The sequence below is a fragment of the Mycetomoellerius zeteki genome, unplaced genomic scaffold, assembly GCF_001594055.1.
Source record: "Mycetomoellerius zeteki isolate Tzet28-1 unplaced genomic scaffold, Tzet1.0 scaffold85, whole genome shotgun sequence".
Lineage (NCBI taxonomy): Eukaryota > Metazoa > Arthropoda > Insecta > Hymenoptera > Formicidae > Mycetomoellerius > Mycetomoellerius zeteki.
In genome coordinates, this window is record NW_017257883.1 from 11,450 (window position 1) to 25,593 (window position 14,144).

A 14,144-nucleotide genomic window follows, 5' to 3' on the forward strand; every position below is an offset into this window, starting at 1 on the left:
TGTACTTTCAAGATTTTAAATAAAGTTTAATTCGATAAAAACGGATCAATCTACAGAGATCTCCCTTCCTGCTAATTATAATCAATTATATTCCTCTGCTTTAAATGTTTCTTTATGTTTTTATTGTATAATTAACATGTAACATGCAATTTGTTTGCAATTTATTTTACACATTAAAAAATATATTCACTAAATATTGTTTAAAAAATATAATTTAATATAATACAAAATATAAGAGACGAATAGATAAGATGTTTAAATAAGATGTTTAAATTAAATTGTTAAAGCATTTAATCAAATAATAAATATGATACAATAATGCATAAAGCAGAGTCTTCATCTTTCATTCTTTTATCTTTATCTTCATCTTTCATTCTGCGGGGTCTACAATATAAATCGTAGGATCTTAAGTTGTAGAAAATTGACCAATCATATTCGACTGTGATTGGTTAATTTTCTATGACTTAAGACTTTACGACCGCTACAACTTCTATTGTAGACCCCACATAAGAGTTCATAATTCTTTTATATATTTAATTATGAACTGATGGAGATTACGTTATAAAAAAATAAAAAATGACCTTACAAAATGGACTGCGTAACAAGAAAAGAAGATAGTGAAATATTAAATTAAAAGGAATCAGGAAATGTATTACAGAGATGATACCTTGGCAACAGAAAATAACTCGAAGCTACTTCTCCACTCTAGTAGAGAATTAATTCAGCTTCGTATTACAAAAGGAAAAAAGAAAGGGCAAAATACCTAAAAAGAAAACTAGTAACAACAAATACTAAAAAAAAAAGAAAGCATGTCATATACAAGTGATAAAATGCCTGTGCATCAAAATCAATAAAACAAGATTTAACGCCTAGAGCACTTGATACGAAAAAGCAAACTGTAAAGCAAAGGAAAAAAAAACAGTAATACAGAAATGAAAGGAAAGGATGGTAAAAAAAAATAAAGAGGAAAGTGGATAAATATAATATAAGAAGAGAAGCCTACATTTTTTTTAGATACTTCAACAACTATTCTCTCCATGGACGTAAGGAAATAAGATGAAACTGATATATCCAGTTCTTTATATCATGTTATCGATCCTGGATGATCTTATCTAAGGAACGAAAATCACTTATTTTTTATGAAATATATATTCTGTAGATTTTTAATACTGACAGTGTATATCAGAACCCGACTTATAGATTTCGCATTTTGTATAATGGTTATAAATAAAAGATTATTTTCAGTAATAATAGCACCGACAAAGTGATTAGATTGTTAGGATATAATACATAAGGGCGTAATAAAAAATCTTACAAACAAGTTGTTTTAAATTATACTTTATTAAGGGATATAATACTATAATTAGGCACATCTACATTTAACATATTAAATAAACACGCAACCATAGTTATCAATCTTTTGTTATAGTTCAAGATCGCTAACATCAACGATAGTATGCAATATACATCGACGTGTGCGAAGGATAAATTCGAGCTGGGATACCATGTACATACTTAATATATGTACGTGCTGGTTAAATTTTAAGCATTTCTTTAATATCAGTTACTCTGGTCCGTATTTCTGGTTGATTATCCTTTGTTAGATCGGGTAAGAGTTCTTTCAAAAGCCGTGTCATTTTATCAAGTTGTTCATCATTATGTGTCTCACGCATTTTTCTTGCTAACGAAAGAACTATATTTAATGCTTCTTTTCTAATTTTGGTGAACTTCGAAATATCTGCGAAGAAATAAGGTACTGTACTTAAAAATAGTACGATCTTAATAATTCCAAATGCTTAAATTATTTTAATAGAGCAGCATATATTAAACAAAATTAATGCATGCAGAATTAATACATGTTAAATAGAATTAATAATGCACTTAATTATATCGCATAATGTATATATACTTACTTATACAATATGATAATATTTTATTGAGACTATCACTTATTTGATCTAATAGTTTTTTGTCTTTTAATGACATTTCCGTTTTGCTTATTTTTAATAAAACAAGTCTATCCACAAAGAGATTTAACGCTGTCAAGATAGTAACTTGAACAGACCTTGTACTATTTGGCAGTACTTTCTGACAGTGAGTCACGAATTCTATGCAGTATTTATCTGCAATCACAAATCGATTTATAAAAAAAAATACTCAGAATGTTATAAAAACGCATATTTTTCACTGATTAAAATTTATCTAAATTTTGTAACCTTGAGTCTCTTTGGTGGAAGGCCATGCTTTCCCAAGTACCTCATAAATTGTTTCTTGCAACTTTATGTTATTTTCTTTTTTCTTTCTATTTTCTTCCGCAGTGTCCTCCTCGTCATCGTTATTTTTATCAGATACCTAAATGCGCAAAGTATATAAATATTATATTCACGTTCGCAACTATTCCTTCATGATATTGCTATCAACTTCTTACCTTAATCAGTATTTCTTGTACAATTTCATATGTTTCCGTAAACCTATCAATATCAAGTTCATGCAAAACCATAGCAAACGCTTGTAACGCGTGTCGACGATACTCAGCGTTCTCTTTCTTACTTTCCCTATGTAATGTTACCACAACTGTATCTAATAACGCAGTATCTGCGTTTAAGGCTTCTCTGTAATAAAATCCGAACTATTAAACTTAACGAGTATTAATTAAGTCTTTTTAGCACAAAGTTTCAAGTTGGTATCTTACGTACTTGCTATTGCATGCTAACATAGCGAGAGCGTTCAACAGACGTTCCTTTCCATTCCACGTTCTACCATGCAGACCATTGATCAGTATCTTTAATAAGGTATTCCTGTCATCTGTACCAATATTATGACCTGATTTTAAGGCAATGGTATGAACTGCATTTGCCGCTTGCACTTTTGTAGTCCATGATGCTGATTCCAAAGTTATATGTAAAATATTGGTTATTGCTGGCAGATTTTGCACAATTCCTGCTTCGGTCCCGGGAGTTATTTCGTTCCAAAAATCAGTCCATAATTCAACGGTGCTTTCGTTTCCTAATAACAGTATGTATAAAAATACACGAGAATAAAGTGCAAGGCATGCTTGTGAACGACACATTATACATACCTGGTACCTTTTCTGCATGCATTGCAAAAAAGGCAAGAGGAATAACTATTTTTTGATAATTCTTTAATTTCTCCTGATTGTAATTATTTATAGATTGCAAAGCTTGCCCGATCGCTAATCTTATTGCATCATCTGTAATTTATATTTTTTCATAAAATAAAATTATAGGACGCATATAACAGAGCATATAATGCTACTGTTAGATGTACCTTCGCGTTCCAAATACCACGTATTCAAGGTATTAAATAATTTATCCAGACTAGAATCTTTAGCGGAGCCAACTATATGTCCAATGGTAACCGCATTATTTTTTCTCACAGCAACATTACGATCCAACAAACCATTGAGCAAAGCAGATAGTAATTTAGCTAAATGAAACATAGTATCATTAATTTATATCACCAAAAAATATCAATTAACTACTAAATTGTGATACAAAAAATATTTTATGAAAAATTTAAATATATATATATATATAATTTAAATATATATATATATGTATATATAATTTAAATATATATGTAACATTCTTTGTTCCGTAATAATAAGAATAGTTTGTATTTTATTAATATGTTCTGTTGAAATTGAGATGATTACTAACCACTGTATGGCTGCAACTCTATTTTCAGATGCGTGCTAAGAAGAATCACGAAATGCGAACAAGCAATTTTTGTTCCAAATCCTATGCTGAACTTGATTAAATCTATTACTTTTGGCATTAATTCCTTTAATACATCCGCATCGACATATTGGATACACTATACATAAAAAAAAATTAAAAACAAAATATTAAGACTATACCTTATCAAGTTCGCAAGATCGTCTTCAACTCCTCCAAATCGTCTATAAGAATGTACCTTTGTTATTGTATCCGACGCATAATGACTTCTCGCAACATTCGCTCTAAGATTATCGATCGCTTCCTGAGTCTCTGTGGTTGCGCCGCACACATTACTCAAATATGAAAGCTTAGGATTCTCTGATTCACCAATCGTTTCCAATAACGACGGAATCAGATTGACGAGTGACGGTTTTAATAAAACGCCGGCCGTAGATACGAGTTGAGATACTGTTTGCAATGATATAGACCTCACCGTATCCACGACATGAGCAATGCCAATATCGAGTAACACGGGTAATATTGCTTGAATAACTTCTTTCCCCGTGTTACCGTGCGATGAATCGCAATGACGTATGCAAACCTGTGAGATTAACGATATTAAATTTCTGAACTATAAATAGTTATAAAGGCTAATCCATGATGTGCTCTTTGCTTCCTATTTCTTGCTCTTTATAACTTTTTACCTTTTGCCTCTTATCCTGTTTCTTCATTTTCTATCGTCTAAGGTAAAAATTAACAAATTTCGGAAGAGACAAAAAACACGTCAGAAGAAACACGATTGTCAATAAAATAATTATTGTACAAAGATGGAAAAAAGCAAGAAGTAAAAAGTAAAAGAGGAGAAGCAAAGAACACATTGTTAGTCTTAAGTTACGGAAACTCCATAGAGAAAATCTGTAGAAAATCTTGCGCTCACCTTACTGAGTATTTTAGTGGTGTTCGTCGCGGCTAATCGCGTGCCTTCGTGAATATCGTCCATTACGCGAAACAGTTTCTTCCAAAGTTCTGGGCCGCATTCGGCGAAGTCGAATTGAACACTACTCCTTAAAAGATCTGCGAGAGCATTACAACAACTGATACGTACCCTCCATTCATTATTCGTTAGATTATCGGTTACATCAGTCAATATTTCTTTATGATACTGTTCGATCTATGATGATATATAAAAAACAAATTTTTACACTTATAACATTACGTACATTAGACGTTGTTAACAGATATCAAATAATATTACTAACGGCTTTCGAGGTAGAAGGGACGACAGCTCGCCAAATGCTGACCATACTTTGCTGGATCTTTGGCGTCGGGTCAAACTGATACCTATACAATCGCGGTATAATGTTAGGTAGATATTTATTCAGTTCGTCTCTCGCGATATTGGCGATTGCCGCGAAACCGAAAGCAGCTCCCTTTTTGGATGTCCACATCGCATTATGATTTGCCAGATGCATAAAATAATATACAAGTTCAGGCTTCTGCAATTCTGTCGCAAGAGAACAGATTTCTCGATAAGTAGACAAGTTGCCACTGAAAAATTACATTATTTCTTTAAGTATCTAATATCTTTTCGTTATTAATATAGCATAATAGTAAATAATCGGTTTTTAATTCAAATATTTTTTATCTTAAATTGTAAGCTAACACGAAATATTCTATATTTCAACCTTACCCAGATGGGCTTTTTCCTAGTTGACCTTCTTCAAATAATTTAGTATCGGCAGTAACTTGTTGCACTGTTCTACGACCCTGTGTAAACTGATCTAATATCTTGGACACTAAAGCCTCGCGTTCTTCTTGTTTGCTGTTAATATGTACCAAACTAAGGCCTTTCGAAGCAATGTCTTGCACTATATCTGTTACGAGATAAAAAATCAAATCTCTTCTTCCGCTGAAAGATGATACAATTCACTGATACAATCAATAATTTATATTTCTTACCACTGTCATCTGAAAGAAAATCTATAAATGCATGATGAATCGTGGACAATCTTTCCTTAATGCATTCTCGTTGAACGTTGTATTTTAGAAGTGCGAATAGCCATACACATACTGCCTTTAAAAAAACATCTTGCTATTAATAAAGCAAGAACTGTTTTACCCCTTTTTTAAAATATGACATATAAATACCTGTCGTGAGTTTGGATGAGGCACTTTGTACATTTTAAATAATTCATTCAGCACATGTACTAATAATTCATCACTAATTTTACTGTATGGAATAACATGTTCGGCAGGTAATGTCGTCCAAGCATCTCTTGCTTCCGGAGAAGCTTGCGCTTGAACACAGCAAACCAAAGCTTCCCCCAGAATTAAATGGATTTCAATGTCTTTTGTCTATTAAATATCATATATTAATATATACATAATAAAAATGTGAAATTTAATTATATATATATATATATAAACACATTTATGCACCTCTTTGACAGTTGCTATGATTTTATTAGCGATGTCCACGGTATACGGAAAACACTCGCCGACACACAAATATCCCAATGAAAGCGCAGCTTTTTCTTTCATCTAAGCAAAGTAAAGCTGTAAGACTACAGAGTATCAAATATAAAATATTTAACTACATACACAATATGTAATTAATTACAAACCTTGGTATTCAATTTGGCATTAGATAATACGGAAAAGAGCGTTTCTATTATCGCTTTCTTATTCAATTCATTATCGCCTTCTGCTGGTAAAGGTAAAGAATATGCTTTACCTAAGATGCCAACAGCTTGAACAGCTGCGTCCATCAATAATATCGCGTTGTCACGAAGATATGTACCTGAATATAATAAACATAGTATTTCAAGTATATTAAGCCTGTAACGTAACATTATTTGATATATATAAATAATAAATACATACATATTGCTTTTACAATATCGTTGTAAGTCGTCCAATTGCACAAATCCTCTTTATTTCCATTTCGTTGTTGTATTAAATTTCTTTCCATCATATAAGTCAATGCCAATAATGCACCATGCTGTGCTTCCAAATTTTTTCTATTCATAACGTTCATAATACTCGAAACATGTTTCTCAAATTCATTCCTCGGAAAGTATCCAGTAATAGCGGCATATATTTTCGCGGCTAATTGTCGTACATCGTGTTTAGCAGAAGCAAGCAAAGAACAGAGCCATGGTAGCTCCTTTTCATATGATTTTATTATATAATGTGGAACGGATCCAAATACTTCCAATAATGCATTCAAGGAAATTTGATCTGTATATCATAATAATAAAATACAATAACTTGATATAATCAATATATCATATAATTATTTTGAGTTCAATCATAGTTATAGTTGATGTCGAGTACAACATATCACATAATTGATTTTTATTTATGATTACTTTACCTGCAGAAGAATGACTTAAAAGTAAAATCATGTCGAGATAATTATTTAATATCTCTGGTTGATCTTTGTATAATTTCTCTAAGTAACGTCCAATCAGAGGCGTATGTTCGCATGGATGCTGTAGCGGCTCATTTCGCGCGGGAATATTAGCACTTCTGGTGAGGCAAATGCGAAAATAAGAAATAATCTGTAACAATACAAGTTGTGATTGTAAAAATATTTATGCGGAATTCACAAATCTAGCTTCCACCTAGAACTTACTTCGGAAAATGTGACGGTACTATACGGGAGTATTTGCTTATCTGTGTTTCTGCTACTCGCAGCGGGCATTCTCGACTGCATCTTCGAATAAACATAACTTACTAGTTTCACAAACTCGGGCAACATTATCTTGCTGCTAATTTGTTGATCGTCCTCATTTTTATGCACAACGCCATAAAGCGCTTTCATGGCTTCTGTACTTATCTCGTGTTTATTGTCACCACACGCTAATAACAAGAGATACCGAGATGGAGCGTCATCAGGTGGAAACACGGTTGCGGCATAATGCATTGCCACAAATCTATTCGCAGAGTAATACACGTCACACACACGATTATATGTTAAAATTAATGTAATGAATAATGTATAATTTTTTCATACACATGCCTTACGCTCGATTCTGGTGATTCAATGTGTACCGACAATAGAGCATTCATCAAAGCTATATTGCTCTCGTCTTCTTTATTCAGCACAAACGCAGATGTTACGCAAATTAATGCGTCTCTTACCGTACGTCGCAGTTCACCGTCCGTCTTAAAAAAAATGTTCAAATTTAATAATTATATATGTATGATTTCAATAATCACTACAGTATTTTTAAAACAATCAAACACTTACAGAAACAAGCGTGTCGAATAAGTTGTGTAACAAACTTAAATCTTTGTTTATCAGAGATGGTATTCTTTGACCAAGTTGTCCAATGACTGTATATGCCATCGGTTTATGCACGTCATCGCCTTCGGAGATCAATTTTATCATGCCATTCAAGATTACTCCAGCCACGCGAGTTAACGGTACAAGACTGCAGCTTAAAAGATATTTTTAAATCAAATACAGTTTATTATATGCAACAAGATGTGTACTTTAAATAATGAGAAACAAAGTTATAATACATCAGGTGTGTAAAGAGTTTGCAATAAAATAAAAAATTCGAGAAGTTAATGATACGTTGCTCCTATGAATAGAGGATATAATTAATATTTTTCTTTGCGAAATAACTCAAAAAATTTGCAAATCTATCAATATCCAGTAAACAGCAACGCTGTTAATACATGAAAAATTTAATAGCGACTGAATTATAAAACACTTACTGCTGGACGATATTTGACGTAAATTGCAGCGCCAATGATTTTAATTTTGCATTCGTATTTTTTCCATAGAGTGAATCAAAAATAACCTGCAGGAAAAATGATAATTTTATTACGTAACTTTGTGTAATTTCACGCAATTTTTTCAATTGGCTTTAATTTACCTGAATACACGGTGGTATAATAAATCCTGCTTTAGTCACTCGACAAAGATATTGCAAAAGCTTGAGACGAATTCGTGTGCTTGCAGGTAGCCGTTTCATTTCGGGTTTCACCTCTTTTTGCGTAGCTAATGCATCGGTACCCAAGAATAATGTATAAAGCGGAGCTGCTAGTTGCATCGAAGACCAATCCAATGTACTAAACGGATGAATACAGAAAAAATTACAGCTCCGATCTGTGCCAAATAAATTCTGACAATTTTCACACGCACCCAATCATCTTTTTCAACTCTAAATCCGCCATATTAGCGATGCTGAATCTGGTATCCGCAGCCGCTACGATTAAGTGTATCAGAATATCTGTATCCGGGAAAAATCCACCTGCGAGAAACTTAACAATGCCCAACTTTATCTGCTCGAGTTGCTCGGCTGTAGGCGGACTCTCGCCTATCACTCTTTTAAACGCGTAGTCACTTAAGCCCGGCGGTACAGTGAACTGAGACCAATCAATAGTCTGACTTGAACCCTGTTGATTTTCCGTTTGTCCCACAGATCTGGTGATATTTATAAATCGCAGTCAGAAACTAAGTAAATATTTAAAAATAATGCTATTGTACAGTGTATATCTCACCCATATGGCAACAGTAATATGTCGAGCATAAAATTTATGAGCTGTTTCGCAACGTAAGGTTTGTCTTGCAAACCTAAGAGAGAGGCTCGTTTATCAGGATCTACTGGTATGTTGATATGTCCTAATGCTGGCATTATGATCAACATTAAGCTGAAACAAAGCCTCATTTACGATAATGTAATCCGACATTTTACAATATAGTATAAATACAATATATAAAAATAATTTATGAAGTCTTTTGATATATTAAAGGTAAAATTCTGTTAATCCTTCAGAGCTGACAAAATCTGTAACAAACTGACGATAGTTCTATAAAACCTAATTAATTTATGATAATTAAAAGGCACTAATTAATTTCAAAAAACCAGAATGACATAACTAGTATAAAAACAATAAATACCGGTTATATTATAATAAAAATAATCAAAAATTGTAACATAAAAATATTAAATTGACCTTTTTGACAAAAAGACTTAATTGGATCCAATAGATCCACCATTAACTCCAGAAAGGATTAAAATATAAGTAATAATAATGATTTTATTATTTTTATTACACCTATAAAATATAAGTGTAAGAATTAAGAAATTTGTAAAAAAGCAAACCTGTCTTGATGAGACAACGGTTTTCCCTCAATAGCATTCAGTACACTAGGAACTAATTCCGCTTGCTTGTTCAACTCCATTCGAGGATATCCTAACTTTATATATATTATCGTAAAGTTCTGCAATTATACAAATATACATTATGACGTATTTTTTTCTGATTTCGTAAATCATACATTAATCTGCGCAGATAACGTACAATCACAAACGAACTAGCTGATGGATCTTGATATTGTAGGAGTAAAGCTTCAACAGGCAGCTGTACTTGGGGCCTGCTCTTTATTCTTTTATTTATGTGGATCAATAGTTCCATTACTTTCTTCCTGACGCCTTCCTGCGCACTAGATAACTTGAGCAGCACGGGAGGTAAAAATTTGCAGACTGACGCCTGTAACTGCTCATCTGTCTCGGCAGAACCCAGACGGAGGAACACCCGCTCGAGTAAAACTAAATGAAACACAAGAAAGGTTGTGAAGTACAATTAATATTTCTCCAATCTTTCCTGCAGAGTTGATCGCAAGAGAAAGAATTTCTAATCATGTGTATTACATATAATGCAAAGTGAAATAGGAAATAATAGATATGTTTTTTTTTAGCTCAACCTCTTGCACAGAGTCGTCTTACTTTATTTTTTCTTTTTACAGTGAAGAAAAAAGAGAAAAGACTTTGCAAAAAGTTCAACTAAGGCCTGGTGCCACCAATATAGAATTAACTTTAATCTCAATTTAACTTACTGTTTATCTTAAAATTCTTAGAATGAGAAAAAAGAATAAATTGAACCAAAATTGATGGAACCTGGCTTAAACAAGAGATTTGTTTTCTATGGCTGAACTAATATATATTTTTGAAACTTAAAATTAGATATATGTTTGATGTTTGGCGAAAGAGAGAAGGAGTTCTAATACAGTTTAGTGCAGTAATAAAAAAAAATAATGCTTATTGACATGAATTCACGTAAATGGGATCACCCTCATATATCGATCTGTACTTATTTCAGCGACGTAATCGAGTGTCATCGAACGTGAGATCATTGTGAAAAAATGCTGACATCATGTGCTGTCAAGTCGGGATTATCAGGGATGTCAATGGGATTTAAACTTCAGTGTCGAGATTTGACAGTTGCGGACACGTGTTCGGGGCGGTGCAAGGGAGGAGCATCGAGGAAAGGATGGAAATCCATAGGTCCTCCCCGAGGTCGTCTCCGGTCGTCTCTCTAGCATGACAATCAGGTTCGCGTCTGACCTCATGTGGGTTGGCCCCATTTTCTACTCCAGGACAAACGACATGACCCACGACCCGGTTGTCGATTACGTCGCGCATAAAGAAGATCATCTCTCTCTTTCTTCCTTTCTCTTTTTTTCTCTCGGGAGTACTTACTCAGCTCGTCCGTAGCCGCTGCCATTTTGAAAAAGCCTGTAAAGAGGAGAAAGCGAATCCGGACGGCGAGGAGTTGCCGTCCGTGGAGCCGCGTGCGATTCGATGGCGAAGCGATGAAAGTTCGACGTCGGGATCGTTAGACCTGCGACTCTCCTTCCTCTCTTCCTTCTTGTTCTTTTTTTTTCTCTAACGTGACCGTAGACGTTGATCGTCGAGCAGCACACGACGCGCCGCGTGTATCGCACCCCTCTCGCGACTTCGACGTCGTTTTACTTGGGGGCGCTATGAATTTCGGACTGATTGTGAGGTTAGGAAAGAAGAGGCGAATGAGCGACACTTCGCAATGTCGTTCACGGTATTCCCTTTGATTTTCTTTTTCTCTTACGACAGTCACATCCGTCGAGTAACGCTCTAGAACTAACCGCGAATTTCTATTAGACGTTGGAGAATGTGCGTTGTGCAAAAAATTGACATTCTTGGTAAATAAGCATGTCAGAAATGTGCGAAATGATTTTCATATTTTGGAGCATTTAACAGTCCGACGAGCTCTCGAGAGGAATAATCCTCGTCGATCTTTCATCGAAGCTGAAATCTTACTTGTTTTCACGAGCGCGATCGGAAATCGCTGGAAAAAAAGAGTGGCGATCACGGAATTGCTCGGAAAATGCTCGGTTGAGGTTAGAATGTCACCGTGATTGCAGGCGCGGTTGCACTCCAACGAGCGATAAGCGAGTGACATGCGCGATCACGTGGCACGATTATAATTTTTTATAATTTTTCAAGACGCTTGAAAAGGATGGAAAAAGTTTCGCGAGTTCAGGAAAACGACCTTAGTTAATTTAAACAATATAATGGAAATTCCCCGAGAACGATTACATCTCTTTCTGTTCCTTTTTTTCGATAACTGCATGCAGCGGAAATCTGTTTTACGGTTTCAAGCTTGATTGTCGCTTTATTAATGTACTTATATTTTTCTACAAATGTAGTGTAGATTAACGTAGATAATTTCAGTTTAACTTACTTTTTTTCTAGTTCTAATAGTTAGAAAAGAATGAAGAGTAACTTATATAAACAGAGATTAAAGTTAATCTCGGTTTAACTTATTTTTATTCTAGCTCTAAGAATTAGGATTAGCTCTAAGAAAAGGATAAAGAATAAATTAAATAGAGATTAGAAATTATATAAGAAGGCTCAAATAATTTTTAAAAATTAAATTAATAAGAATAGAACTACGAGTCAAGGTCTTGATGCTATATTATTAAATAACAAACAGAAAGTTTATTAGAACATACATTTTGATCCCAATTGGATCATTCTCAATGTTAAACAATTATAACGTGACTCTACTTTAAGACATCCGTTAACGACTACAATAATGATTTAATAATGTATTTCTTTGGAATTTATTGTTCTTAATGTTATAATCAAAGTGATGATATTAGTTAATACCGTTTGAATTATAAAATTTATTATATTGTTTAACATTGAGAATGACTCAATTGGAGTCAAAACGTATGTTCTAATAAATATTTTGTTTGTTATTTAATAATACCGCATAAAGCTGTTTGCTTGACAACTGCTTGGCTCGTAGCCCTATTCTTATTAACTTAATTTTTAAACAGAGATTGTTAATTAAAGTTAATTACGTTAATAGAAATGGATATTAATTTTCCGGAGCTGACGTGAGCTTATTAGATCCACTCAATTCTTTCTACAATTTTTATTAAAATAAATTTCATAATTCTTTTTTATACAAGTTATGTTATTTTAGTTCCTTAAAATTAATTAATGCCTTTTAATCAGCAGTTATTAAATGGGTTTCACAAATTCAGTATCAGTAATTATAATATTATAGATTTTGTTTTCAGCTCCGGAGAATTAAATATTTACATTTGTTATCATCGCGAAGAAAACTCTTCTCTTCTTGCTGGGAGATGCGATTTCTTTGTTTATACATCCGTCGTCGATTTACATATAAAAAATGGAAATATATGAGGATGATATCTCCAGCTTCGAACTTGAGTGGCAAGGAGAAACGATACCATCTTTTTTAAACCTACGCCTACGATAGAATCAATTTTAAACTTTCCCGCCGAGATGGACTTTTGAAGTTGTCCGCGAGTCAAAACCGCATTATTTTTTTTTTATATGTAAATCGACGACGAATATATAAACAAAGAAATCGCATCTCCCAGCAAGAAGGGGAGAGTTTTCTTCGCGATTTTTTTCAGAGTCAGAGAATGTTACGTGATGTTCAAATTTAAGTGCTATCAGTGTCGCTCCAAATTCGAACGCGACTTTCGAGGTGTGGAACGGCCCGAAGTTAGCCGCGCGAACGTCGGGCCAATGAGCGCTGCGTGTTTGGTGATACAAATCCACTGACCGATTGCCGCCTCCCCTCCATTCTGGTCGCGCTTGTTTATTGACCTTCAGACCTGTCTTTCGCGAGATAGAGGTCAACTTGCGCAAAGACTTCTTCTGCCTGATCGTTCGAATGCGAGCGACATTTGTATCTAACGTGTTCACCAGTGTTCACGCGATATCATTTTGCACTCCATCGCCGACATAGGTAGGGAATCGTCGAAGTGCAAAGGAAAGTTCTTGGACGTCGCTTTTGCCACGTGCGTGCGTGCACGTGTGTGTTCGTACTTCGGCAGGTGTTAAACCAAGTTTTTAATCGCGTGCGACCGATTTGCAAAATTTTTGTCGAGTTGTTTCTTGGTGTGAATAATATTTGTGTACTTGCGCTATTTGCGCTCGTTTTTTTTTGTGCATGGATGGATAATTACATTAAATGTTATTGTCATCGTTATCATTATATACGTATCGTTATATTGTTATGCTGTATCGTTACGAGGCCGTTTCGCATTTGTATTTGTGATATCAACTGACTTATTTGACCCTTTATTCGTTCTTTTAATTCTCCGAAGCTGACAATGGGTCTATATTTTTGACCTGCTCAATT

At 34.0% G+C, this 14,144-nt stretch overlaps 1 protein-coding gene across 2 annotated transcripts; it reads right to left on the minus strand.

Annotated features, from left to right (window-relative positions):
- Window positions 1–1,352: 1,352 nt before the first annotated feature.
- Window positions 1,353–11,850, minus strand: LOC108730165 (proteasome-associated protein ECM29 homolog). 2 transcript variants are annotated; one of them, XM_018459694.1, is made up of 29 exons: window positions 11,777–11,850; window positions 11,180–11,596; window positions 10,002–10,249; window positions 9,803–9,921; window positions 9,198–9,347; window positions 8,839–9,120; window positions 8,570–8,765; window positions 8,409–8,494; window positions 7,936–8,125; window positions 7,705–7,850; window positions 7,318–7,618; window positions 7,057–7,243; window positions 6,564–6,920; window positions 6,305–6,480; window positions 6,120–6,221; window positions 5,829–6,035; window positions 5,640–5,754; window positions 5,371–5,554; window positions 4,940–5,228; window positions 4,618–4,851; window positions 3,937–4,281; window positions 3,681–3,837; window positions 3,289–3,447; window positions 3,080–3,211; window positions 2,697–3,006; window positions 2,429–2,612; window positions 2,217–2,352; window positions 1,914–2,123; window positions 1,353–1,738 (listed from the first exon to the last, which is right to left on the minus strand). In XM_018459694.1, exons 2-29 carry the CDS (start codon window positions 11,202–11,204, stop codon window positions 1,536–1,538), a joined length of 5,430 nt encoding a protein of 1,809 aa, XP_018315196.1. In that variant the 5' UTR covers window positions 11,205–11,596; window positions 11,777–11,850; the 3' UTR covers window positions 1,353–1,535. The 2 variants fall into 2 exon arrangements, with proteins under 2 accessions (XP_018315196.1, XP_018315195.1); XM_018459693.1 differs by having other exon boundaries at window positions 11,180–11,837.
- Between the last annotated feature and the right edge of the window lie 2,294 nt (window positions 11,851–14,144).